Here is a 27438-nt window from a genome sequence, read left to right on the forward strand (position 1 = left end):
AAGTCAAAGTTGGACAAACCTGGTGGGGATAGATACCTCACGACCTCATACTGCAGTGTCATAAAACTGTAGTGATTATCATTGTGTTTATTACAGACTGGTATGCAAATTCCATAGGAAAAGGCAGGACTGGGATATGAACAGTGAAGAGGAACTAAAAACACTTATGACTGAAAAAGTGATACCATTTGCAAAGAACTGAACAGCTAGAAGAATAATAGACTCTAAAAAGATAAAGGTGGTGATATGCAATGTGGAGTGAAGAAGTTACAAGACTGATGGCTGTAATCAAAACAATGCAAAGAGATGTGGTTATGGCAAGAAGGAAATTATACATGTGGAAAAACAGAAGGTCTCTTGCATTCCAAAACCTCTCATTAGTATCTCAATACATTTTCAAAGAACAGAAGAGTATGCAATGCCTTTCTGTTAAAAACTCATCATGACAAAACGTAACAGAGGCTATTCCTCAGAGCCACAGACTCACTCCTGCATGCAAGTTGCTGGTTTCTATTAAACAACATCTCCATGTCTCAAATTAAAAAAAAGGGGAAAAAAAGAAAAAGAAAGTGTATTCAAGAGGGGAGGAGGAATCACATTTTTAAAGCACTGAAGGAAAACTGAAGTTTCATTATGGTACTAGGGTAGATAAAGAATAGCTCAATTCTAGAAACTATAATCCTGTCATTGCACCATACAGCTTAGGTCAGTAATGCCTCACTGAAGGCTGTAAAAGTAGTATTGGGTATCACAAGTCTTGAAACATACCCTTTAAAGTCAATTCACAGATGCGTTTTTTATGTGACATGGGCCAGAATAATAATTTACACAGCTACGGTGAAAAGGATGGAAGAAGACTTGGAAGAAAAAAGAAAGTATAAACATAAGAGATGGACATCGGAAGTCAGCAATCAAGAAATGCATAGAAACTAACTCTGACTACTCTCCATAGCAAAGACATTTGATTTCAGTATTGCATAAGTAAGGTGATACGTGGTTGATACATCATTTCCTGCAGATAATCTTTCAAAACACAGGCATTCCATCTTTCCTTACAAGTCCAGCAAATTATCTGCTAGAATTCAGAAAGAACATCCGGTCCAACCCTCCTTTTCAAGCAGGACCACCTAGGGCCAGGTGCCCATGACTATGTCATTTAAGTTCAGTGCACTGCTTGGTGAACATTTGTCTTCAAAATTATAAACATCAGTGAGTGAGTGCACTATACAAACTGGCTTCCCCCCCCCCCTTTTTTTTTTGAAGGGAGTCTTTATTCTGCATTCTTTTCCTGTTATCATGACCAGTCAAGTGGGAGACTAGCCAGTGACTGTCACATACAGTTGTGTTACTGGTTTCTATCCTAAGTGACACTGTTGTTCCATGCCTGGCACACCAGGCACTGAATCTCCATAAATAATTATTCTGATGTCACAGACGTGGGATTGTAGCTCCATTCAAAGTCTGCCGGGCACTGGGAGTGGGCAGATGTAGGATGCTTCTATTTACACACAAAAATCTTTGTCATTACTCAAGAGCAAAGAGAAAGGAAATACAGAGAGTGCATGACAATTTAATGGGTGTTTGTTTTCCTTTGGAGGGAAGAAGGTGGAGCTGAAGCACAAGGGTGAGATTACAGCAGTTTATATTGTATCTCTTTTGGAAATAACTGATTGTTTGCCCTCAGTACCATCAAAGCTACCTATTTTACATACGTAGCATGACTTTTATTAATACATGGGAAATGAAAAGGAAAAAAGCATTGGGGAAGAAAGAAAATACTGTCATCTAAACCAATTTTGAATAGTGAGGAAAATACACTAGAAGAACCTAAAAAGAGCAATAACTGTATTTTTATTTACATACAAACAGAAGAAAAAAGGCAGATACACCTATGGTAAAGACAGATAAACCTATGGAGTTTCTTCTCCAAGGCTGCTACATAGGTAGGAAAACTGGCTTCCACTCAACTGCTTATTCTATCATATGCAGATGAGGCTGGAAGTTCATTCTTGTTGCATCCCTTATGCCCTGTGAGTCCATCTAAGCAATGACAACACAATACTTAGGATATAGCCCTAAATTCTCCTACGAGCCATGTTATGCAAGTTTTATCACTCCTTGTTCTTTTCTTATATTAATACTATGACATTACTGAAGACTGAGATAATCCCAGCATATCCAGTTGTTCCCTGTGCAGAAACTGCTCCATAACTGTTCATCCATGTCGCTGCTCTCCATGCTTGCTGCCCTCTTCTCTTCCAATGAGAATGAGAACTACAAATACTGGAGCACACCATAGGTTTAGACAGTGATAAAATTATGTTCTCTCATCTTTCCCTCTTTCTTTCCAAATCCTAACACCATGTTTTATTTATTTGCCTGAGACTGAGCCCATATTTTCTTAGAACTACATTTTAAAAAACAGTTGCCTTTGTACTATTCAAGCTTAGTTCCTAGGCCAGGGTTTGGACAAAAAGCACATTGTTACATACATCAGCTTCATAAATTAACTCAGAAACCAGGATAGTTTAGAACATATACAGTAATTCCAATTTCACAACATCCTGGCTTATTTGGAAGCGTTTCAGAAAAAGCTCATTTAATTAACAATGCAGGTAGCAGAAGCCATCTCCAACAACAGCTAGGGTGATTAAGGTTAAGAAGATGAAGTACATGAACATATCCATCTCTAGTTACTTTTATGAATTATGGAGTCCAAAGACTCCATAGTTCATACAAATGAAAGATTGTATTATCTCTCCTAATTAGAAGATGCTAAGATTTACTCTTTGCTTCTTTATCTGGGCTTAATTAGTGGCACCAGTACCTTTCTCATTTCTTCTGAAAGGTCAAATGGGCATAATGTGAATCTGAGCTACTTGACAAACAAAAGCAAGGTAGACCAGAAATAAAAATGTGTTAAATATTAATGAAAAGCAGTATTTAGAACTCAGGAATAATAAAATAGATCCCTTATCTGGCCCATAAGGATGGTCTGTGTGAGCAGGGAAATTAAAATATTCCTTTATATATATATGTACATATAAATATCAATGTCAAAGTCAACATATTCCAAAGCTTACAATGCCTCCAAACCATGACTTATTTTTTTCACTGATACATTCATTTCACAGGCTAAATTTACTATTTCCACTGCACAGAATTACCCTTGTGAAAATGCATTCCAATGAGATGGGAATGGAGCAGGGGGAAGATGTATGTGAAATTCCTGAAACGCTATAGCAACTCAGTATTTGTTGGGATTCCATTCAAAGAAGTCATATGAAGCCTCTGGGGAGCTGGCATGCAGACAGTTTCAGTTATGATGGTTTGTCATTCAACAAAATCAGACAGCATTAAAATAATCTGACTGCAACTTTCAAGTGACTTGCAAACATGTCTATTAGGATATGTTCATTATTAAGCCAAGAAATTTTGCTGTTGATACTAGATCACATTAAAAATATTATCTCTCGCAAAACAAGATGTGAGGGAGAGAAAATTGTCAGGGAAAAAAAATTTATACTCATTAATAACAAATTTATAACCAGACTATAAAACAAACATGCCAACTTCAAACAATTCCTCTGGCTGTTAATGTATTAAATATTAAATACATGACTCACTTTAATCATCAAATAAAACAAAACTATGGAGAATACTAGATCACAGGTTTTGTTTAATAGCTGATCACTTATTTTTTAGGTTATAAGTAACTCTGATAACTGCATACACTAAAGACACAAAACACTTCCAAGGACAGCCCTTCAGGTAAAATACACAGATCAGAATTCAATATGCATGTTGATAGTTTAAAACATGAACAGAACATTGTTTAGAAAAAATTCAGTTTGCCTCATATGTAATGAGGGGAATAATGCATGTCTCGGAAGTAACATACCAAATTCTAAATAAAAGTGTTCAGAAAGAGGGATCCTACACTAGCATAAGGCACTATGCTACAGGAAATCAGTACAATAGAGGCCATGTATCTGTAGCTTGCAAGTGGTCACTGTTAAAGCAGAATTCCTCTTTGTGATGTCAAATACCAGCTGTTCATCTACCTACCCCTACTTAGAAAATTATAAAAAGTCAGACACAGTGCATTCAAAAAGCTGCAAACATTGGGAAGGTGGAGGGGAGGATGTGGGGTGTTAAGTGTACCTTTCCTTTTTAAAATAAGGAACATGGAACTTGAAAGGACCACCTAGATCATCTGCTGTCTCAGGTATCACTTCATCTAATTATTCCACAAACTTACTGGATTTCATCTCAGAACAACTTCCTTCTTTGGAAGGTTACTTTTTGAGTCTGACTGTCCTAAAAATTTAGGACATTCTTTCTTCCTCTTACCAGCTCCGATTTATTCATACCAAATTAAATCATACTCTTCCTTCAGGTAATAGCATACAAGTGTGATCTTGATAAAAATCAAGCTCACATGTCACAGCTTCCCGTATTTTCAGCAAATAGTTCAGTCAACCCTAAAATCATGTTCCTGCATGCTGGAGTTAAAAGTTCAACTCGATGACTGCAACAGATGTCTACCCACATCCTTAGATAACTGACTTGCCTGGTGCTGTTAGGGAAGACTACAGATGCCTGACACAACATTGGAACTTTAAATATACAAAAGCCTACATACCCAATCCAAGGCAAATGACTTTTACATGGATTCCATAGTAGAAGTTAATTAAGTGGTTAAGTAAATTAAATGTTTAAGTAAAGAAGAGAAAAGCTGGCAGCTAATACAGCTTGTTCTTAGAGGTGTTTTGTCCATATTTCTTTTACTTTCAGTTTTTGTTACAGTATTTTGTCTTTCACAGTGACTTTAAAAACAGAATAGATAAAGCAATTCACTGCATGCAGTGAAAACAAAAGGGGTTGAAGCTTGCAGGAACGTCCTAAAGTTTAAAAGGCTATGACCTTAGCTAATAATATTTTTAATTTCTATGATGTTTTTGACTCTGACTACTATTTTCACATCTGTAACAGATTTTATTGGCAACAACTACATACAGCCATGAAATCGGTTAACTAGCACCACACAAAATGGGTATGCTCTTTCCCAATGACGATGCATGGTTACACCTTATAGTTCAACTTCTTTTATTTTATGATCAGAATCTGTTCAGCCTTTCTAAAGGCAACCTTAAAATCTGGTTCTCCCAGCTACCAAAAGACACACTTATTAATTAATCAAAGATTAATACTTTACTCACCAATGCTACTCAGAGAACTGCTGCTTTCAGAATCAGAAGGCATTATGGACAGCACACTGTAAGTAGACCCTAAAATTAGAAAAACAAAGACTTTATTATTTTTTCCTTTTCCTCTCCCCGAAACAAGCTAACAACTTATTTTCCTAATATTACAGATGCCAAACACACTAAATTAGAGAGAACACCCATCACTAATGCACAAAAATCTAATAGAAAACATGTAATTTGCAAATTAACATTGCACTGTGTGCTAAGTAGGAAATAATTTTGGATGAAATGCTAAGAATGAGTTCAGGAAAATACTGAAATAATGCAATGGCTATTTCAGATACACTGAGAAGATTATGAGTAATACCTGTAACAATAGTCAGAATCTGGTTTTTTGCTTAACTCATTACATGTACCAGCTCCTATTTAATTCTGTAACTGATGAGTATTCTTATCCTGAAACTTCCTTCAGACTTAGAAATTTCACTGCACTACTGAAAAAAAATTGTTTCCGTCCATTTTCAACTTTCAGTATGAGACCTTAAAAGAAAGGACCTACAAAGCTATCCGCGAATACTAACAATAGCAAATCAATAGACAGAGGCACCTTTTTATTTTAGTTATTTTAGAAGTATGCTAGATTTAACTCACCAGAAGAACTAGAAAAACAGGTCCTACTTCAAAACATTGCAAACTAAATTGCTCCACCATCCCTCACAAATAGGAAAAACACCACAGTAAAGAAAGGGAGTGATTATGTGCAAAAGTGATTTGGAATCTGTTCTGTTTTCAGCACTAGCAAGGATGCAAAACCTGTTTTCAGAGAAGTTCAAAGACAGTTTCCATAGCATCAGAAGCTGCCTTTCCTATAGCTCTCCTTCTTATGTCTTAATATTTGCTTCTTAAATCTCTTTGAAATTAAGAAAAAAGAAGCTGAAAAGCAGCATAAGATTAAATGAATTGATCTACCTTTGAGATCAGTTAAAGGACAGGCTGGAAAATAAGAAAGAGGAGCTCACCTCCTCTGCTGCTTACCAGAAAAGACATGACATCTGCAACTACTATGGCCTTAGATGAAGGAAAGACAGCATGTGGCAAAGTAAATTTACTAACAACACAAGCAGTAACAGCAAAGTGAATTAAAAAAAGCAAACACACTTAGGGCCCCATCTTCCCCTTGTAAAAGCACCATGGCCCCAACTTTAATGGGGTGTGTTTATTTATCCTGGCAAAGAATAAGGATCCCACATTTGATAAAAGGAGGATGTCCAGGCAAAACTGAACTTCAACAACTATTTGAAAATAAGGAAAACTCCCTTCAAGCAAATCCTCTGGTTTCATCAGCAGACAGACACAGCAGAAAATAAGTACCAAAAAGAACTGAATCTTGAAGTATACTGTTCAACCTGCAAACTCCCTGTGAAAAATTATTCAAAATATATTGGTTACAAATAATTGTAATTATTGTACCTGATGTAAGTTTTTTGGTTTGTTCTGATTTTTAATAATACATACAACAAGCATGTCACTGACACACTGGATTCAGGAAGAAAAGATCTGCTGGGAAGCAAACTTCATTGAGGGAGACACATGTCTCCCCAGCAATGTTCTTAAACATTTGCTTAGATCTGTAAACATGAGATCCGGTATGACAGCATGTTATCACAAGAAAACATACAACTGTGAAGAGAGGAGGAATCATCTGACTCACTCATAATTCCTTACTTTTAAAAATAAAACATAATAAGATCATCTAGTAGCACTTGTCTGGCTTCCAAGGCTGTTTGTGGGTATGTTTGGGTTTGGTTTGTTTTCAAACTAAGAGGATGAGATTCCATTGTCTGTAACACATGCCACCATGCTAAAGCAGCATCCTACTTGACATATTCTGCTCAATCAAACTAGCAATACTTAAAAAATGCTCCAAGACAGCATTTCCCCACCTCTATAAGATGACTCCTCACATAATTGGGAAGAAAAAAGGTGCAAGCTAGTTTCTATAACCAAAGGCAGTAGAACACTCTGTTCATTCATGAGCTACACAACCACAGTATTTAAATCTGTTGCAAAACCACCACCTACCCCCCTTGCTAAGAAAACTTCTACTTTATCTCAATTTTTTAAAACTTGCTGACAAGATTACTGTGCAATCTTGTCAAATGGTACAAAAAAAGATAATAATAAAAACCAGAACATAAAACCCAAGGGGAAGCCATGACTTTTTCAGGTTAATGTTTAAAGTGTTTCACACCTAGGGGTTCACATGCCTTTCATCAACATACTTTTCCAAATATTTGTCTTTCATTTTTTTGTACTAGTACTCACCTTGCATGCCAAAGACCCCCAGTTTAAAAACCTGCTACATCTGATTTCAGTTCATTGACTTGTAAAAATTGCTGACATTAACTTCAAAATTACAACCTGGAATTACAGAATCTATGATTCTATAAACTCTGAGAAACACAGCAGATACTACTTATACTTAATTTAAAAAGAAGTGACCCGTTATTATTTTTTTATAGATACATATTTTTACACAGAGGAAGAAGAGCATAAGCATCCTATCTTTGCATTGCAGGCTTGCTTTTGGGGCATTTTTTTGTTCATCCAGATTTAAACTTTGGATCAGTTCCTGCCTGTATTAAGCAGCTTTGGCAGAGCAGAGGGATTTAGAACCTGCTACAGTATATATTTCAGAATCTTAAGAATCCCATTTCCTTCTATTTTCAATAATTAGAGCAATTCAAATTTCCTTAAGTTATTACTGTATTTATTAGTCAGATGACAGGAAGGCCACTTAAAACCTCACAGATTAAGGAAAAGTAGTAGGTACTTAACCATGGAAGCCACCTCCAGGGACAGCAGAAGAACTGGATTCTAGTTTGCTCCATCTTTCACACAGTGTCCACGGAGACACAGTGATATTTATTCTCCTCTTTAAGACAGACAATGACAGGGATTGAGGGGGGTTGAGATAGGAGTTACATATCATCTAAGAAGACATCAACTGTCTAACCACGCAATTTCCTCATCAGCAATACCAAATCCAGATTGATGGAATTAAATTATTAGCACAAAATTAAAACAGAACATTTCTCTCATCTGTCTTTCTAACCTCCGTAACACTGGGTATCAGCTGTACTTCAAGGAGAGACTAAAAGAGACAAGCCAGTTAATTTCAACATAAAGTCTCCAAAACAAGCTTGTACTTGGTGCCTTCTGTAAGAAAGCAGCACAAAGAATCAAGTAAAATATCTTCTAGGACTAAATGCTAAATTATTGAATGACTTCTGAGAAAAAAACACATTACAATCAAATTTCATTATGCGGAGATAAACTGAATGTCAGGACCACCATGGCTGCATATAATAACCCCATCCTCTTCCATAGAAATATGCCTATGTATGCAGGCTCCGCTCATGGCTCCAAAGGAGTGTATTTAGTGGCAAAATAAGACACAGGACCTTATCATTCCAAAATTCATTGCACGTATGCTTTCAATTCACAAATTTATTTTTGGTTTTCCCCAAAATGTATATTTTACCCTCAAATATTTTTTAAAAATACATAAAATGTATAATTCAAGCAAAAGAAAGCTACTCCAATTTCCAGTATTTGTTATATTGACTAAATTACTTTGTAGGAACAAGAATAATTGCTCCGTCAGATATACACCTTGAGCACAGTGCCAAAGAGGTAGATACTTCACACACACTGAAAATGAACCTGTTTCAGTGTGTGAAGTACCAGAGTTTAATTCAGGGAGCATTAGTTTCATCTCACTAGTGAAGTGCTCTGATCATAGCTGCACGGCTCTCAGCACATCACCCATCTTCAAGGGCTGTGTTAAGATCTGCAGCATGGCTGACTCCTAAACTGAGCATATTTCCTAATTACGACCATGTAGGTCAATGTAGGACTGAGCCGAGAAGCAGCAATTGCCTGCACAAATTTTTTCACTATACCTGTGCTTTTAAGGATGACATTAAATAACTCTCCATGCTCTCCTGTTGTGAATTCCCATTGCTGCTTAAACACTGCTCTTCCTCCCACCTCCTTTCCCAGAGCAATGGCTGCTAGCTGTTTCAACTTCTTGTCAGCAAATGGTTTTTCTGATAGAGGTCCAGCACACCGGATGAGAGGGCAGCATGACAAACATTAGTTTATCCACATCTCCATGCAAACTGACTTTGACATGACTCCTACTTGCTGTGGGGGAGCGAAAAAGTTTGATTAAAACTGGAAATGACCCAGGTTACAATGTTCCCATTGCCTTTACAACAAATAAAACTGCCCAAGGACCTTAAGATCACATGGATTTGCCATGCTCTATCTCAAGCTATTCTTTTCTTGGCAGCCTGTGCAGCCAGGTTTGTCAGAAACCAGAAGACATAGTTATTTCTAGCAAGTTGTGCTAAATTCCAACTTCATACAAAACCTTTAATTGGGTATTTGCTTCCATCCATGTCATATTTATTTCAGATGTTTCCGCCACTTAACCTTTAAGGATGTATTATATGAGTAACCCCAAGAACAAAGGTACAAACTTAGCAGTAAAGCAGTGTCATATCAGCAAAAGCTTGCTGTCTCTTACTCTACTGCTTTTAAACACGGCATTATCACTATTCTGCACACCTGAAGTTAATACCGTGCCCTGCAGCATAAACCTGTTTTACTTTTAGGACACCATGAAAACCAAATTAACACTAAGCATCTTTTTAAATAATCAAGCAGCTAAAGATCTAGAATTTTTATTTCCAAAACGCCTCAGTCTATAACAGTCTCACAGAGATAGTGTCAAAAGTTTTATTTTCCTTTTACAATGCAGAAAATGTTTTAAAACAACCTGCTTATAAAATATTAAGATATTAATATTAAAAGTGTGGGTTTGGAAAATATAGGTACTTTAGTGCTTAAGCCATCTTTAAATTCTATGCAAGTAGGAATATATTCTTATTATGGACAGAGTGCTTCACACATGAACAAGGACTTTGGCACCTTTCTCCATAACATTTAGTAAAAAACAGTACTGGTGACAGAATTACAATCAGACTGATTTTGAATAAATATAACAATTTCCGTGCAGGATTAGATTCAGAAAAGTTAAGTAACCTGCTGGAGGCCAGAGACATCAGTAAAAAAGCCCTGAGGTCAGATGCTTAAGTTCCTAGTTGTCATTCATACACTGAAGTAACAGTATTTGATCTTCAGCTGTTAAGAAAGCTAGACAAATACCTGTAAAAAAACCTATTTTCTCAGCAACATCTGTTCAAAATACTTCAGAGTAGAATAAACCCACAGATTAGTATTTCTAAATATGCATTCCTAGGTGTACACTCTCTAACAACTTCTACACTTATTGCTATAGATAATTTCTTTTTAGCCAGATAGCAATACAGTGAGTTATATTGAAAAGAATTTACAACCTATCCGTAAGAGAAATCTAAGTCACTGGACTACCGTTGTGCATCTTACTGCAATGTGAATTATGCAAGGAAGACAACAGTGGTGCCTTCAATAAAAAAAAGGCAGAAAAGCAGCAGTGAGAAAGGTAAGAGGAAAGGGCAAGAGATAAGAAAATGAGGTAGTTTGTTTTTCTCCATCATCTAAGCACTTTACCATTAGGATGCACTTGGTGCTGTCCACATACTTTACTATGTGTTCTTGTTTATTATTTGTTCTTGCTTACTGCATTTTGAGCATTGGGTCAAATCATCCTCTTTTCACAAAGCAGCACAGAAAAGATTAAAAATCTTTACAGATCTGAATTTGCATTTGATTCACAAAACACACGATGATAGTGCTTCAGCTGACAGTGTTCAAACTATTTTGCCCATGGATACAATGCTCTAATGCCTTAAAGAGGTGGGACAGAAGTAATTTTTAAGAACCAAATTATCCTGAAGTTCTATTAGCAGGATAGCAGCTATTACCAACTAGAATAGGCAGCAAAAAGGTACAAAACCTTACAACTCCTTAAAAAAACCTGAACCCACACCCAAGTTTATCAGGTCAGCAAGAAATAATGCTCTTTGCTACCTTCCTTCACTTGTCTTTGTCATTTATAAAATGACTACTTTAACTGTTGCACTCTGTGAAACAATATCAGAAGTGATTAAATATATCTGCTGGAGCAGAAGGACCAAAGACGCAATCATAACTGCTGCTGCTATTTACTTATTCAGAAAGTCCTGCAGCAATTCACGTTCTGGACTAGGAACAACTGCTTTATTTTTGTCTTCTTGCTTTTTGACTGGCATGGCTGTTAACTCTACTTTAGTGAGTGCATTTTGTCCTGACAAGTCATTTGTCTACAACACTCCATTTCAGCAGAGGAGAACTGCAAAAGCAAATGACCATGCCCTCCCCTTACAGCCCTGAATTTCCATTAGGTAGTGCAGTGAGATGGGTGATCATTTTTCAACAGTTATTTTAAGGCTAACAGCAAGATACCTAGCTACTGTGGAAATACCGGCAGGCAAACTTCTATTACTCAGATTCTGGCAATGGAGCAACTTTCAGTTTGTAGAGCTGCACAGACTGCCTTCACTGCTGACTTTCTTACAAGAGAAAGGCATACTTTTGTAGGCTGACACTCAAAAGGCAGAGAAAAGAATAAGTGGCTTCAGATTCTTTAACCTCAGCATTCAGTGCAGATAGGAAAAAGCTGCATTCCAAGCCAAGCCTTAGCAAAACTGCAATGCAGGTAGGTGAAACAGACTGTCAGATATTTCAGATCATACGGATTATAAAGGTGTTATTATCAATACAGCAGTGTCATCTTCTGTTCTACACGATGTGATATTACAGCTGACTACCTTGTCAAACACATGCAGAAATAATTTTTATGAATTAATTTCAATATAGCTCCTTTAATAATGCCAGTTAACCTATTCTGAGAAAAGTTATTCTCTTTCACTGGTAAAATGCCCAATGTATCCATTAATTTTTTTCTCGCTTCTGGCCATCAGGAACATTACCTTTGTTTGCTGCATTATCTATAAGCCAAAGGAGAAAAAAAAACCCAAAACATAATAGCACTTTAACAAGCTTCCTGCAATCTCAAACTCTTTCTCTCAAAGCTATCTTCTGAATCTACATTACTCACTAAATCACACATAAAATGATATAATTACTTTTGTTTATTAAGGTAGAGAGATGTAAATTTTCATTAAACCTCCCAGGTGACTAAAATGCCTTAGATGATGTTCACCAACCCCTTTCCCTCTATGAAGAGAAATCTAGGGCCTAAATCCAGTTGGCAGGCATATGCTCCTTCAGTACTCAATGTGCATTGTGTTCAGGAAAATAGCGTTCTGACCATTCACTGGATATTCCAGGTATGGCTGAGAGTCCCAAGGCTTGTCCAACTGGGTAGTCACCAGCAAGCAGCAGGCCTTCACAGACCCATATAATCTTTGTCCCTACAGTAATCAATGAGATGCCATCTGCAAGGGAGAGCAGCTACAGATTGTTCTTCCTGTACATACATGGCACTGAGAGGCGCTGGCACACCACCCATCTACCCCACCCAGGGAGCAGCTGTAAACTTCACTGCTTGTTCTCTGTATCAGTGCTCAAAGTCCATCCCAATTCTGCCTGCTCTTGCACATAGCTTGGTCCCAGCTGCCTATTCATCAGCACTGTCCAAACAGACTGTGGTAATTGAGGCCTTTTGAGTTCTAAAAGGGTTCTCATCTGTCCTATATCTGAAGAGATTGGTTTTGATCTGTCAGACATTTTAAAAATGTTGTTTTCAAGGCCACTATTCAGTCTTTCTGGTCCATTTTCTGAGTTTTATTGCCCATTACAGTGGGGATAACAAGTTAAAACATCTTGGCACATTTGTTAAGGAACTGTCCAAGTACATTTCTCTTGCTATGAATGGTCTCTGTCCACAGGAACTCACACTTGAAACACACTGAACCTGATACCAACTACTAGAGCTCTTCTAGGCTGTAAATGTATGGTATGTGAAGAGCTAGCCAGGCAGCTTGATGCACTGCCACTGACGAAGCTGAGACACAATCTGGACTCCTCCTAGGCCATGACTGAAGGGTGGTATTGCTCACTACTACTGGAGGTAAAAGCTGAATTGGGAAATATGATACTTTGTCCAGAAAAGTCTACCCAAACCTCCTTTAATGCTGGGGTACAAAATATTTCAGAAATAGTATTCCAGAATACCTTTAAATCTCCTTACTAGCCTCTTTTAACCTCAGATAATAATATATTTACATCTATCTTTCCTAGAATGCTAGCCAGTTCTTAAAGTCTGGAGAAAGACTTGCTGGTTGTCCATTCTGTTACACAGTCCTTCTTCCAGGGAAAGCTTACTTTGTAACATGATTTCTGTATCTGGGGACAATTCTTTACATCAAGCTATATTCCAGAAGCTTTGCAAGTAATCTGACTGAGATTTCTGGAGGATGACAATGTCTGCCCATTTGTAACTAAGCCTAGAAGATTCAAGCGAAAGGAAATTATGTTCATAAAAAAACCCACAAGCTATGCAATCAAAAGAACGTAACTGTTGTAGGATGAAAGTGGTAAATACTAGATCCCAACAAATGCATTCTCTATCAGCAGCAGCTGCCTTACTAAATCTGCAACGGTGACAATTGAGAAATTTGAACATCATTTAGTTTGTACAGATAGACATAGACCTCTGTAGCATATTATTTCACCCAGTAATTGTAGAGTCAGGTAATATAAAAGGCAAAATAAAATTGGAAAACTAGCATTTACTTTACAACTAAGTGCTATATTTAAAATTTAATTTAAATTTTGGAATGATATCAAAGTAACCACCTAATTATGTTTGTAAAGAGGCCACACCATAAAAAAACCTACATGGAAGAACAAAGTAAAAAGCAACTACAGGTATTTAAAACCACAGACATTCAAAAGGCTAGAAATCTACCAGGTAACGAGGAAAGCAAGCAGCAGCTCCTCAAGATTAGCCTTTTAATGCACCCAGTCCTTTCATTAACTCCCTGTATCTTGCAATCAGGTATTTCCTCTGCAGGAGCAGCTGGGGGCACTCCTGGAACCAGGGGGGACAAGGGCATATGCCTAACCTGAGCTTTTTCTTAGCAATAACTTCACCCATAACAAACAAGCATTATGTTTCAAACTTGTTTTTAGAACAAGTCATCAAGAACATACATGTACCTATATCCATCCATAAACACAGTCTAAATATAAGAACTGTTTGGCTTCAATGATAATGGTACAGTTAAAGCCACATAACTTCCCTACTCTGCAGAGACTTTTAAGCAAGGACAAAGTGGCTTAACACACTGTTAGCTTACCCTTGCACAGCAGCAGAGGCACACAAGGAAGAAAGCATCTCAACACAAACACAACCACACCAAGGGGTTGTGCTGTTTACAGTTCAGGAAAAAAACAAACCAAACCAAACCAGACATGTTTAGGCCAGTCCTTTGTGACTCCAAGCAGACAAGTAACGTATCAAAGTCCAAAGGCTTTTTTCTCCCTCTCCGCATACTATCTGCCTTATCTAAACTTGCCCACATACAATTTAATCTTGTGAAGCTGTCTTCTCTGAGTGTCTTTCAAATTTCTACTGCCCTAGAATATTGACAGGAACCAAACTTCTTTTTGTAACAAGAAATAGAACAAAGTAGCTATAATATTCTTCTCAAAAAGCAGCCCCTGTTAGGAGTCAAGAACTAAACCAGCAACTGATTGGGAAAATTAAGGTTACATAGTATCTCCTTACGTGCTGTTCTTTATATTAAATGCTATAAATAATAACATTATCAGCCTGTTATTTCTAGCCTGAACTGCCACTTTTTCTAAAACTTACAAACCAGATCACATGTACTACTCATAAGTACTGCAAGAGATGTATCAACACAATCATTCGAACTTGAACTATGGGGGAGTCAATAACTCAATACACCTTTGAAATTCAAGTGGTGTTACAAGATTTGACTTTTTCAAACCATGCACCTCTAGATAACATGATTCACTTGGCATGAAATTTGGATTAATGCTCAAGTAACCTCCTTTCAACCTTGAAGGGAGATGCATACTCCCCAGCTAAGCCCTAAAAGATGAATTCTCCTTATGCTGCTTTTCATAGGGTGCTTCAATATTCACATTCTAAGCAAGTCCCCTTCAGGAAAAAGAACGGGGGGGGCGGGGGGGGAACTAAACCAAAAAGCATCCTGAGGTGGTTTTACTAAGGTGTGTCACAGAAGGGCTTTAAATTCAACTTTGTTGTTTTGTCACAATAGAAAAAACTACATACACTTTCATACAGAATACAGCTCATATACAAGCCTCTTCCTGTTTACACTAATGATTATTACTTGAAATGGTAATAGGAAAGATGTATTTAAGGTAAACCATCGAATCTCAGATTTCCTGCCTCTTTGGCAAGTTTACTTTTTTTCCCCAACACTCTATTTATGAAAGCAAAAGTAAAGAAGAATAAACCATATAGCTTCCTCCCCTTCCCCCCCCCAAGTGCTGTAGAGCAGGAAACCCTGCTGCCAGCAGTAATTCCATATTAAATACATATATATTTATTCAGGTAAGTCCCTTATGAAAGGTAAGTCCCAGTTACCCACAGACCTCAGGCCTGAGTTCTCTTCAGGACATCTGCAATTACAGGAAGATCATCAAAACTGTGAATGCTACTAGCACACAGCAAGTGTCACAGGCAAAAGAAATGTTGAATCCACAACAAAGAGACTGAGACCCCTCTCTAAATCTGGACAAATTGAAGCTAATATTCTGGGTGCATCTAAGCAGGATCTTTCTAGAAACATACACGTTTTCACAAAGGTAATAACCAGACAGCTTCTGAAAGTTCCAAGCACTGATATGGCCTCAGAAGAGGGGGTGGAGAAGGTAACAACATCAATTAAAAATATATTTGAACCATAGACTGTACTTTTTCATAAGACAAACAGAGATATAAAGAAGAAACCACACCTACGCCCTCACTTAAACAATGCAATTAAGTATGTCCTTAAGTGCTCTGCTTTACTGAGTGATTATTCTAGAAGTCTATTACCTATGAACTATTTACAAAAATAATTTGTTGCAGAAATCCCCAGGGGTAACCCTCATGCCTCTTCTGGTTACAGCTGCACCACCCACAGGAATTTTTCATCCCTCACCAGAGTAACCTTCGGCTGTGATGATGGCAGAAACACGATGATAACCACCTCCCCTGGCACAGGCATTGCCAGTGCATGTGAGCAGACTGCTCCCTGGCACACACAAGGAATAAGTTGCTTAAGCTTCCTAATGGCGACATAAGTAACTAAATACAACAAAAAGACATCTTCCCCATGTACCAGGATGTTCATGCATACAAATGTTCACTCTACCTGGGGGCTAAAAGCAGAGAATGCTGGGAAAAAAAAGAAAATCATCTGGAAGCAATTATGGCATGCATTCCACTCTGCCTCCTGTTGCCCCTTCTCTGCAGGACATGAATGCTGCTACTTTTTCTTCTGTCATGGACTGGGCAAGGAGAAAACAGCATCAGCTTCCACTGTGGCTCGATAAGAGTGGTGAAGCAGTCCTGCATAGTGCTTCGCAGCGCTGAAGGCATCTGCCCTCTTAGCACAGATATTCCTAGGGCCTCCTTCTTCTGGCTTCATCTTTTAACTTGAATTCCTTGATGACAGACCCTGTTTCGAAACTAAATCTATTTCAGAGTCTAGAAAGACTTTTTTCCTACATAGAAAGAGAATCAATATGCTATATGGACTTCTTAGACTTTTTGAAAGTTATTATTTTAGGAGAAAGCAACTACTACAACTCTAGCAAGTGACAGAGTGGCTAATGGCTTTAAGAAATGGCTTAGCTATGATCTTTCTAAGCCAAGCAAGCAACTGCAGCAAGCATACAAAGAATAAATGGGAACTTGAGGTACTAGTGACAGTCAGGCAGCTCTTAGTAAGGGAGGATTTTTATAAGTCAAATATTCACCATCGGATAAATTATAAGGAGGAAAAAATATCTGCAATACAAGCACCCAAATAGTATCAGCTCCATCAATTCTGGAAGAAGCTTTAAAGCTCACTGCACTGACAATATATCTACAAAAGACCCAAATCACACTCTTATCAGGAAACAGTAGCATTAGCATTACATGACAGTACATACTCACCTTAATGGAGCGCAGCAGACATCCCTGGAGTCTGCACAAGAGACACAGGCTAAAGATTCAGCAAATGCACTTGATACCTAGCATGCTACTCCAAATGCAAATACAATGCCCTAGTCCACTAAGTGACAGGAGAGAAGATGAAAGAAGCAAGACTACAATGCTCAATAAGTAGAACATGGCATATTGAACAGCATAAGCTAGGGCTCTTGAAGGAAGAAAGAATGGCCTCCCACCTCAGAGGGGTGACTAAGCCAATACAAGTCAAGACCTGCCCTGCTTGGAAAGTCGCCTGCCTTTCAGAGCTGTGATTTCCCCTTAACTTTCTCTCATCTACATCTGGGAGTAGAAGAGCATATGGGAACGCTGCCTCCCCATCAGCTCCACTTCTCAGGCACGAAGGTTGAATGAGGACAACTTTAACATTCAGGTTCAGCTACTGGTGCCAGCAGAGATGTGCCTTAAATAAGCATGCCAGGTGTTCCAGGGAAGCAGACTGACTGCGTAACACTTTGCAACCTCCTCATTTAACCATGTAAACATCCACATTTTACTCTTCCCACATGAGCAACAGAAGAGGCAGTAAAAATTGTGCCTCTGTATGTAGCCTTCACACTGGCTTTGTTGTGTAGGCTTAATGGCAGGCTTTGACACCTCTTCTCCCCTTCTAGGCTCCAGTGAATCAGCCTTCCTCCTGGAGCATGTTCTGAAGATACTGCAGATGTTCCTAAAGGAGATGGTGTTGCCAAGATCAGCTGTCATCAGGATCAAATGTTTCATCTTGTTTCCCATTTCAGGAGTAGCCATGAGAGCAAAAGTGAGGTCAAGGTTGTGCAGGGGACAGAAAAACCATCAGAAAAGCAATGGATTTAAAACAAAAAAAGGGGGACAGAGGGCAGAGAAGACACATGCATCACATCCATTGTTTTCCTTGCATATACATGTCTTTCAGTATGAAACACTAACATACAGTTAAGCATTGATTAAATTATAATCAAAACCATGCAATTCTTGTACAGTCAGAAAATGCTCAAATAAAACTGGAAGACCGAAAATGAGATGAACAAGCATGTTACTGTACCCATAACCACCAAACGTTTTCAGCACTTTATAATAAAGACAAAATTCAACTGTGCTCTAATATGAAAAGTGCTTACAAAATGACTGTATGAACAAAGGTTGAGATGGATCACTGTTCAGAGGCTCATGATTAAAATCTACTGTCACGAATTACAGCAATCTTTGATATTGCAACTCTTTTCTATAAAAGATTTTCAGCATTTTTTTATTTATTGTCATATAGCACTGCATCATCTCTTGTCACAGACGTACTTTTATTCTGTATTTCCACTAGATAAATCAAGATATTCAAGATACTTAAATTACAAACAACCAGGTTAGATTCAATTATAGTTTTGCCACATTCATCTGCTATTACATTGCTGTGGAATTCTAATGTTAAGAATACATGGGGGGAAAAAAAATAAAAGGAAGTTTAATTGCATAAACTGAAATATGGGAAAGCAACTAAGTGACATGGACCTCAAATCAACAGCTCTGCCTCTTCTAATCATGCTATAAACCACAAGTTCCTCAAGTGAAATACTGTATCTTCTTTCTGCTTTTGTAGTATCTTCCAAAACCTGGTATTTTCAATACATTAGAAGGTTTGTCAGAAACAAGTGTGAAGACTAGTTCTGATCTATTAGAAAGTGGTTCACATTTCAAAATCCACAATGCAACAAATCCCAAAAGGGTTTTAATTTGTATGAAAACATATAACTATCTCATTCCTTTAATAAATAACATCAATGGAAAACTTCAGAGAAAAATTTAAATTCTTTGACTGAAAAGAAGGCTGATAGCATGTAGCTCTTTTAATCCCAGCTTTCCCTTCCTGTGCTATACTATATCCTGCTGGGAAAACTAATCCTGCAACTTTTCACTTGAAGGGCTGAATTTGCTTTATAATTGGTGATGCTTATGCTAATTCTGTTTTCCTTAAAATGCAGAGAAGCTTCCAGAAATATTTAATAAAATCAGCACTTACAAATTCAATGTACAGAAAGCAGCTAATTGGGAAGGGAAAAAAAGAAAAAGAAATCCAAGCTGCTGTAGTTTCTGGAAAAAAAAAATAAAAAAGAAAACAAAAAGAAAACTTGTTTCCAACCTTCCAACCAGAGGAAATATTTAAGTATTTACAGACCTTACAGACAGGTCCAGCCTTTTCTGTTCAAGGACAAATTCAGATCTTCATGCTATTATCCTCAGTATAAGGGCAACAAGATAAACCAGCAAAATTTAATCCAGAAAGCACTCTTATTTTTTAGCACATTCTCTGTATCTAGTAATGTAACCTGAGAGGTGTGAGTTTGGAGTTTGGTCATACTCATTAGTAAGTTTCATACAGTATGCTCTTCTCCATTTCCTGGACAAATTATCAGAGGGAAGGAATTCAATCCACAAATGTAAATTAACACTTGGGAAAACAAACAAAACCCCACACAAATCCTCTCCACCTGCCCAAGTTGCCTATCATAGTCCCCTGCTCTAAAAACAAGTACAAGCGTCAGTTGATATGCTGGAGGGAAGGAATGCCATCCAGAGGGACCTTGACACACTTGTGAGGTGGGCTGATGCCAACCTTATGAAGTTTAACCATGACAACTGCAAGGTCCTACACCTGGGTCAGAGCAATCCCAGGCACAGCTACAGGTTGGGCAGAGAAGAGATTCAGAGCAGCCCTGAGGAGAAGGACTTGGGGGTGTTGGTCAATGAGAAAATGAACATGAGCCGGCTTCAGTGTGCGCTTACAGCCCTGACAGCCAACTGTATCCTGGGCTGCATCAAAAGAAGCGTGACCAGCAGGTCAAAGGAGGTGATCATGCCCCTCTACTCTGCTCTCGTCAGACCTCACCTGGAGCGCTGTGTGTAGTTCTGGTGTCCTCAACATAAAAAGGACATGGAACTGTTGGAACAAGTCCAGAGGAGGCCACGAGGATGATCAGGGGACTGGAGAACCTCCCATATGAAGACAGGCTGAGAAAGTTGGGGCTGTTCAGCCTGGAGAAGAGAAGGCTGCTTGGAGACCTCATAGCAGCCTTCCAGTATCTGAAGGGGGCCTATAGGGATGCTGGGGAGGGACTCTTCATTAGGGACTGTAGTGATAGGTACAAGGGGTAATGGGTTCAAACTTAAACAGGGGAAGTTTAGATTGGAAATAAGGAAGAAGTTCTTTACTGTTAGGGTGGTGAGGTACTGTAATAGATTGCCCAGGGAGGTAGTGAATGCTCCATCCCTGGCAGTGTTCAAGGCCAGGCTGGACAAAGCCTTGGATGATATGGTTTAGTGTGAGGTGTCCCTGCCCATGGCAGGGGGTTTGGAACTAGATGATCTTAAGGTCCTTTCCAGCCCTAACTATTTTATGATTCCATGATTATACCAGAGTCCTACATTACAATAAGTGATACAATAAAGTTGTTACCTTCAGGTAGATTATTAGGAGAAAGAAGAGCGTAAACGAAGGGAGAGTTGCTAATTTCTCCACCCTGCCTATACAGATGCCTTGTGCTACCCAACCTCTTCACCAAAAAATGAAGCTAATGACTTGCCACCAGCTCCACACATATTACACAGGAGCCCATCGTTCAGTCTTTGCAACTATCGAAGATAAAGTGAGCAGAAGCATCCACCCAGGCATACCGAAGATGCTCTGCAATTCAAAACTGAGCTCAACTTGTATCCAAAAAGATCTGGAACCTGCTACATTGTAAAAACATCAGAAGTTTCCCTATCAAAAAGAACAGCCCCAAGTGCTTTTTGGTGAGGACATCCAGAAGCAAGTATGATGTCGAAATGGAAGCCATCAGGAAGGTTCTGAAAAATTAAATCTTGGGTATCTGCACTACTGTGTCCCTTTGGATGAGCAACATCGCTGTACTAGAAACATTTATTATGGAAGTATGTTTTATTAAACAAGACAAAAAAGGTGCCCTGTCTAGTTACAGCACTTAGCTCCCCCATGCTACTTTTACGCTGAACCCCATAAGCATTCCTAAAAGTGAAAATAGTAACCACTACTATTAATCCCATCATGTTTGGACACAGTAGATCAGCATCATTTTGTTTTCAAGATGAGCGGATTCTAGTCACAATTTACATGCTTTCAAAATGGAATCTCCTTTGTTCCTCAGCTCAGCATAAAAAGCAAAAATATTTGCACAGATGAAATTATCATCTACTGATATTTGCCTGCATGGCAAATAAGTGCCCTGGGGCCAACGAGGTTCAGAAATCATCACAAATATGTTGACAGATTTGGACTTGGGCTGATTTCTTGCACACAAGTAATCACACATTAATCGCCTCTGCAAAGTAACAGCAAATATAAATAAAACAAATATAAATATAAGTAAGTAGAAGTGATAACAGGCAAATAAAGAGTACAGAAGACTCAACATTTCAAAGAAATGCTGTAGATAAACATTCAAATAGAAAGACTACGGATGAAACAACTGGGCCATCGTGAGGTGCTGGAAGTTTGAGTTCTTAAAAGTACAGTGGACCCTACAAATCATTGCCCTCCCATCACATAGGGAAGAAAAACAATTATTGACATTAGTAGAAACAGGGTAAGAAAATCCAAACTGGCATCAGCAAAGTTATTCTTGGTCCATTAGGATACTGGAATACAATGGAAAAAGGCAACCATGCTCCTTCTTATTCCCCCAGTATGAAAAAATCCTGTGACATGATAGGAAATTCTCACCTGTTGAGGGGCAAAGTCAATGTCAACACATTCTTCAATGTTGTGCTCCTTAAGCCAAACTTCCAGGGCACTTGAAGGAGCCTTTTGTGTCGCTGTGATTAAAAGGTATAAACACAGATAGCCTCAACTGTCATGAACTTTGTGCAAAGAACGAGAGTAGGAGGGATAAGTGGGGAAGTTTTCTCAACCATGCACTCTGAACTGTGTTACGGTACAAGAGCTCTCTTGCCACTGTAACTGCTGATCTCATCATGACAGCTCAGCTCGAAACAGTTCTCAGTTTCACATATGCACAACAAGAAGCAGGTACAGTACTAGAAAAACACAAAAAATGTATCACGGACATGTAAGACAATAAATCTCTAAATGGCTGACATTTTTTCTGTGCATTCTGTTATTATGCTAACACAAACTAAGTTAAAACCTAGACAGTAAAACACCAATTTGAAACCCAGAAATTAATGTTGGCACATGGTCTTCACCCCACTAAAAAACAAATTCAGCAACCTCAAAGAAAAACTACCTGTATAATAGAGCCTACAATTACAATTTAGCATACCTATACTTTCCACAGGTGCAGTCAAGTGACGTCGAAGCTGTTACAGCATGTTTTAAGAGGAATAAGATGCATGAATCAGAAATCCTAAAGAACAAACCACAACTTTTGTTTTAAAATGTACTGCTGTTTCTGTGTTTAGCTGTGAATGGCAGGAAAGCTGTCAGCATGGCTTGTATACACACACAGAAAACTGGAATGCTAAAGCCTGCTGTTCTACCTAGACAGAAGCTCCTGTATGGCATTACTTTGGCTGTTAAAAAAGCAGGCCTAGATAATTGAGCTTAGTGTCTGAATAAAAGTACTACAGATGAATGGGTGTAACAAAAATTTTATAAGGAACACTGAGAGTGCTTTTAGACTGCTGGAGAAAAGGATGAAACTGAGAATCTGGACAAACCTGAGCTACAGCTGAAGCCAAAGTTTGTTTGTCCTGATATACCTGTCTGCTCATACAGCAAATGGTGCCACCCAAGGGGGTGCAATTGCAATTTACTAGACTAAAAGGCAGACGTATCTTTTAACATTTCATCTTTTACCAAATCCATGAAAAGGATATACCAAACCATAGTAAAGGCTATGTTTATTTACCATATAGGATGCATGTCTCACAATTTAAGTGCCATGTTGGTGAAGCAAACAGTGAAGGCAGGCATTCTTCACGCTGTCCTAGGACTCTGTCCCTACATTTGCCTGTGGACTGAAAAGGAAGCTGCTGACTGTTCAAATCTTAGTCTTCATACAGTGGTGACTGTGGTTCCCATTCTGCTTATTTTCCCTCAAAACAGCCACAAGATTTCCTTATGATCTGCAGGAGGCATACTGCCATCTTGGCAAAGCTGCAGCAGAAGACAACCTTCTGTGCACCACCTAACTCTTTATTTTCATCCTCAGTAACTCTGTGTGTGTGTGTGTATGTAATCGGAAGCTGATATATAGGGTTAAACACAATCTGTCTTTTCAAAACTTGGAACCATGTTAATTTATTGCTGCTTGCTCATTCTGAAATCCTTTGTCACTACTGAAATATTACACTAACTATCGCAGAAGTAAAAGGACCTAGAATGGGTAGTATTTAGGTTTAATATCTTCATTAAATAATGCTTAAACATAATCTCCATATGAAGGTCCTGCAGTGCTATTCATTGCAGATGTACCTAATAACACATGTCTGTGAGCAGGTACAAAAAAGCTCTGGAAAATGTTTCAACATTAGCTAAACATCTCACTTTTCTCATTAAAAGTATTTTTTAAAATAAGCTTAATTATAAACACGGGTTTCATAAAAAACAAAAGCTCCAAACTACAGCTGCACTCATGCCTTCAACCAGTCAGGTCTTCTAGACCTGGCAAGTTTCACGATTGATGCTTTCAGCTGTGCCCCCTCCGACACACACTGTGCAGGACCAACATCGTGACAGTAAATTAAGTTGTACAGGAAAAGCTATGCATTAATGCCCCTCACTCCATCCAAAATATACGTTGTAGCATGTCCAAAACACAGCAATTTCCACTAATTCCACAACAGCAAACTCAAGACTTCATTATAAACAAGAAAAACTACCAATACAAACCCTCCAGTGGGCTCCCCAAGTTACAAGACCTTTAAAATAAAGAATGAAAAAAAAGGGGGAGTGGGGGGGTGGAGGGAAAGGGAAGATACAGAAATTAAAACATTATGTGCAAGGATGGTGACTAGCAAGACCTCCCTTTACACAGAAGTCACTTGTAGAAAGCCCTACTTATCAGAAGTCAGGTTTGTAATGCCTTGTTTTTCCCAGTCTCAGCTGCTAGTAAGACTATACCCTCTATACATGACAATCGGTGGAGAAAAGTATAAACTGATACATCACACTTGCACGTCCAGAACTTTACCATGACACTTAAGAGGACCTTTTCCTTCTATCAGACTATGATTTCAGTATGAGAGACATTCATACCAATGACATTCTTGAATTTTTTTCAACAAGAAGTTTTAATTATTGCCAATCTGCCACTAGAAACCATTTAACAGTTTGTCTCTAGAAAAGCTAACTCTGTAGAAACCAACATAAGACCTGAAAAGATATGTGACAGGATTGCCTGCTGCAAGTTCTGTACAAAACTAAAAAAGTAGTATGGCTCAGGAAGAAATTACTCTTATAGAACATATACGGTAGGGGGACAGATGACGGACAGACACAGGACACGTGAAAAAACAAACAGAACAATTCTTGTGGTTTTTAATTAGTCTTCAAATACCCACAGGAAGGTTGGTGGTTGGGACTTCAGCTGAAGAGTTTCTCATGCTACTGAACACTGAAAGACGGAAGTGGGTTAAGCCACTGCCACATTCAAACCACAGGAAAACCCTGATTTTGGTCTCAGAATGTTTCGCTTCTCCGCATGGCGCAATTCTCACTAGGATCCACACAAGGTAATGGCTGGATTGGACATCAGATTCCTGGATTTGCCAGTAAAAATGCTTCTTCTCTTTGACAGAACTTAGGCAATTTATTTCAATTAGGTTTTGCATGTAAACAGAAACTGTCTCTATTTAAGAGCCGAACTACTGTAAAGAATGGCTGAAATCCATCAGTCCACTGTTCAAGATTCAGATCAATACCATAATCAAATCCCTCAGAGAGTAGCATAAATTAAATATAAAAGAAGAAAAACAAAGCAAAACAAAATACATAACTACAAATCTCTAGGTTCTTTCTCAGTTTCTTTTCCAAAACTAAGCAGAAAGACAAAAGGACAGCCAACAAAGAGCCCACAAAGCTACTCAGCACCGACGCAACCACTCAACTTTTCAATACCTTTCAGTGCAGCTTTACAGTAATGCATTTCTGCTTTTGCTCTCTTCCAGAAACTCATCTTCTGTCTCAACACCAAAGACTACAGGTTGATCATAGAGATGGTATCTCATATATGCTGCTCCCAAGCCCTCCCAACCCAGCACAGCTTTGTCATTATCACGTTGCTATTGTCTTCCTCACCAAGTCTGTGGTCCACAAACAGGTCTCTGATTAAAGCCAGACAAGTGTGCTTCATAACCATAGTCATTATCACCTGGTTTCAAATGCTGCCTGATTAACATTTCATTCTCTTTTTTCTTTTACTATGTTATAGCAATAATATATTTGTTACACTCCAGCACAGTTTTTGGAATGAGTGAGACCAGCAAGCAAGTGCTCATAGAATGGAATAAGCCTTTAGTTTGGGTTAATGCAAGCTTGGGGGGGAAAAAAAGAGAATAACTATAAAAAACATAGGGAAATGTTACAAGCAATCATACCTCTTTTTCAAACACTGCACATGGACCAACATGTATTCTTTGTATCAAACTGCTGAGCTTAAGTCCCTGTGATCTGAAATTATAAGTTAATGCTGTGGGGTGGCAGGGAGGCTGAAGAAATTATAGTTATGTACACTGAACAACCAAGTATTACTGGTACTGCATTAGTCAAACTGCAGAATGTATTTATATTAAAAGAGGTAAGAAGATGTAAAATCAGCACTAATCCTAGGACCAGTGTTTGAATAAATGCAACATGTATTTATGTTGACCTGCCAAGCCAGAATCACTATAGATGCTAAACAGTTAAAGAGCACCTAAATACTTTTTCTAGGGGCTGTTTATAAATATTTAAGTTGCACTTTTAAATAAAAATGAGGTCAAATCCATCTCAAGAGAACTGGGACTTGTCATGCAAAGATTACATTAAACCTGTTGTACCTTCTTGAATGCTGGGTTTGTTACAATATGTCACTTAACTTTGTTTCCTCAACTTTATTCTTGCTATGAGGCCCTTAGTGACATGGTTTAGCGGTGGTAATGGCTGGCCTTGCTTGATTTTATAGGTCTTTTCCAATCTAGTTGATTCCATGGTTCTGTATCTTTCATGCGAATCAGTTTAGATACAGTTGCAAAATACTTCATAAGCTTCCTGGCATGGCAATATTCTCATAAAGCAAGATCTCCATAACAACCCAAATGACTGATTTTCCAAATCCTTGGAATCATAAGAGAATGTGCATTTATCAAAATCTTTTTAGCATTCTATTCTAGATACCAGGACATTTATCCACAAAGGTCTGGAGAAGGCATCCTAAAATTAGTTTTAACTATAAATGAGTAAAGTCTTCTTTGTTCGTGGGTTGCTGAAGAGAAGCAGTAAAAAAGAAAGGAAAAAAAGGAAAAAAAGAAAAGGAAAACAAAAAAGAAAAAAACCAACCCTCCTAGTAAGTTTCTACAAGAAACATCACTAGTATAAGCTAAAACATAAGCAGAATACCTGCGAGAAGACAGACCGAAAAGTCTAAGGCTGCTAACCCACCCGGTATCCAGGAACTACTGCTACACTTCAGGCGCTACAAGCTGTGCATATAGCACAGAGCAGACACCTTCACAGCGAAAACCAAACAAAACACCCCATAGATATCCCCTGGACTTTGTGCTACTAGTGGAAACATAACCCAAGCTGCACACTTTAAAGTCACCAGGAGGCTGGCCGGCATGTTCTCCAGTCCTGAAGCAGCACAACCAGCCCAGCACACTACAAAAGGCTGTTGTTCTAAGCCAGCAGAAGGGCGGCAGCTGAACCAGTTGGCCCAGTACCCACCCTACCATGATCTGTGGGACATCAAAGGCTGGCTGTGACCTGAGCAGACAATTAGGATGTGTTGGTGTACAGTTCTAAGACGTCACTCACAAATGAATTTTTACTGCAGTACAACCTCTCTATAAAGCAGTATTATTGGCTTC

The 27438-nt window shown here is 38.4% G+C and overlaps 1 protein-coding gene across 4 annotated transcripts in view; it reads right to left on the reverse strand.

Annotated features, from left to right (window-relative positions):
* Window positions 1-27438, reverse strand: part of DLG5 (discs large MAGUK scaffold protein 5) — a 110709-nt gene that overhangs the window by 64156 nt on the left and 19115 nt on the right. For 3 of the 4 annotated variants that reach the window (XM_031052105.2, XM_031052106.2, XM_031052104.2), the window contains exon 2: window positions 5223-5291. In XM_031052105.2, the coding sequence (XP_030907965.2) occupies window positions 5223-5291 (69 nt within the window). Of the gene's footprint in view, window positions 1-5222; window positions 5292-25489; window positions 25555-27438 lie in introns of those variants that run through there. The other variant, XM_031052107.2, reaches the window with a different exon arrangement.

The sequence above is a fragment of the Melopsittacus undulatus genome, chromosome 8, assembly GCF_012275295.1.
Source record: "Melopsittacus undulatus isolate bMelUnd1 chromosome 8, bMelUnd1.mat.Z, whole genome shotgun sequence".
Taxonomy (NCBI): Eukaryota; Metazoa; Chordata; class Aves; order Psittaciformes; family Psittaculidae; genus Melopsittacus; species Melopsittacus undulatus.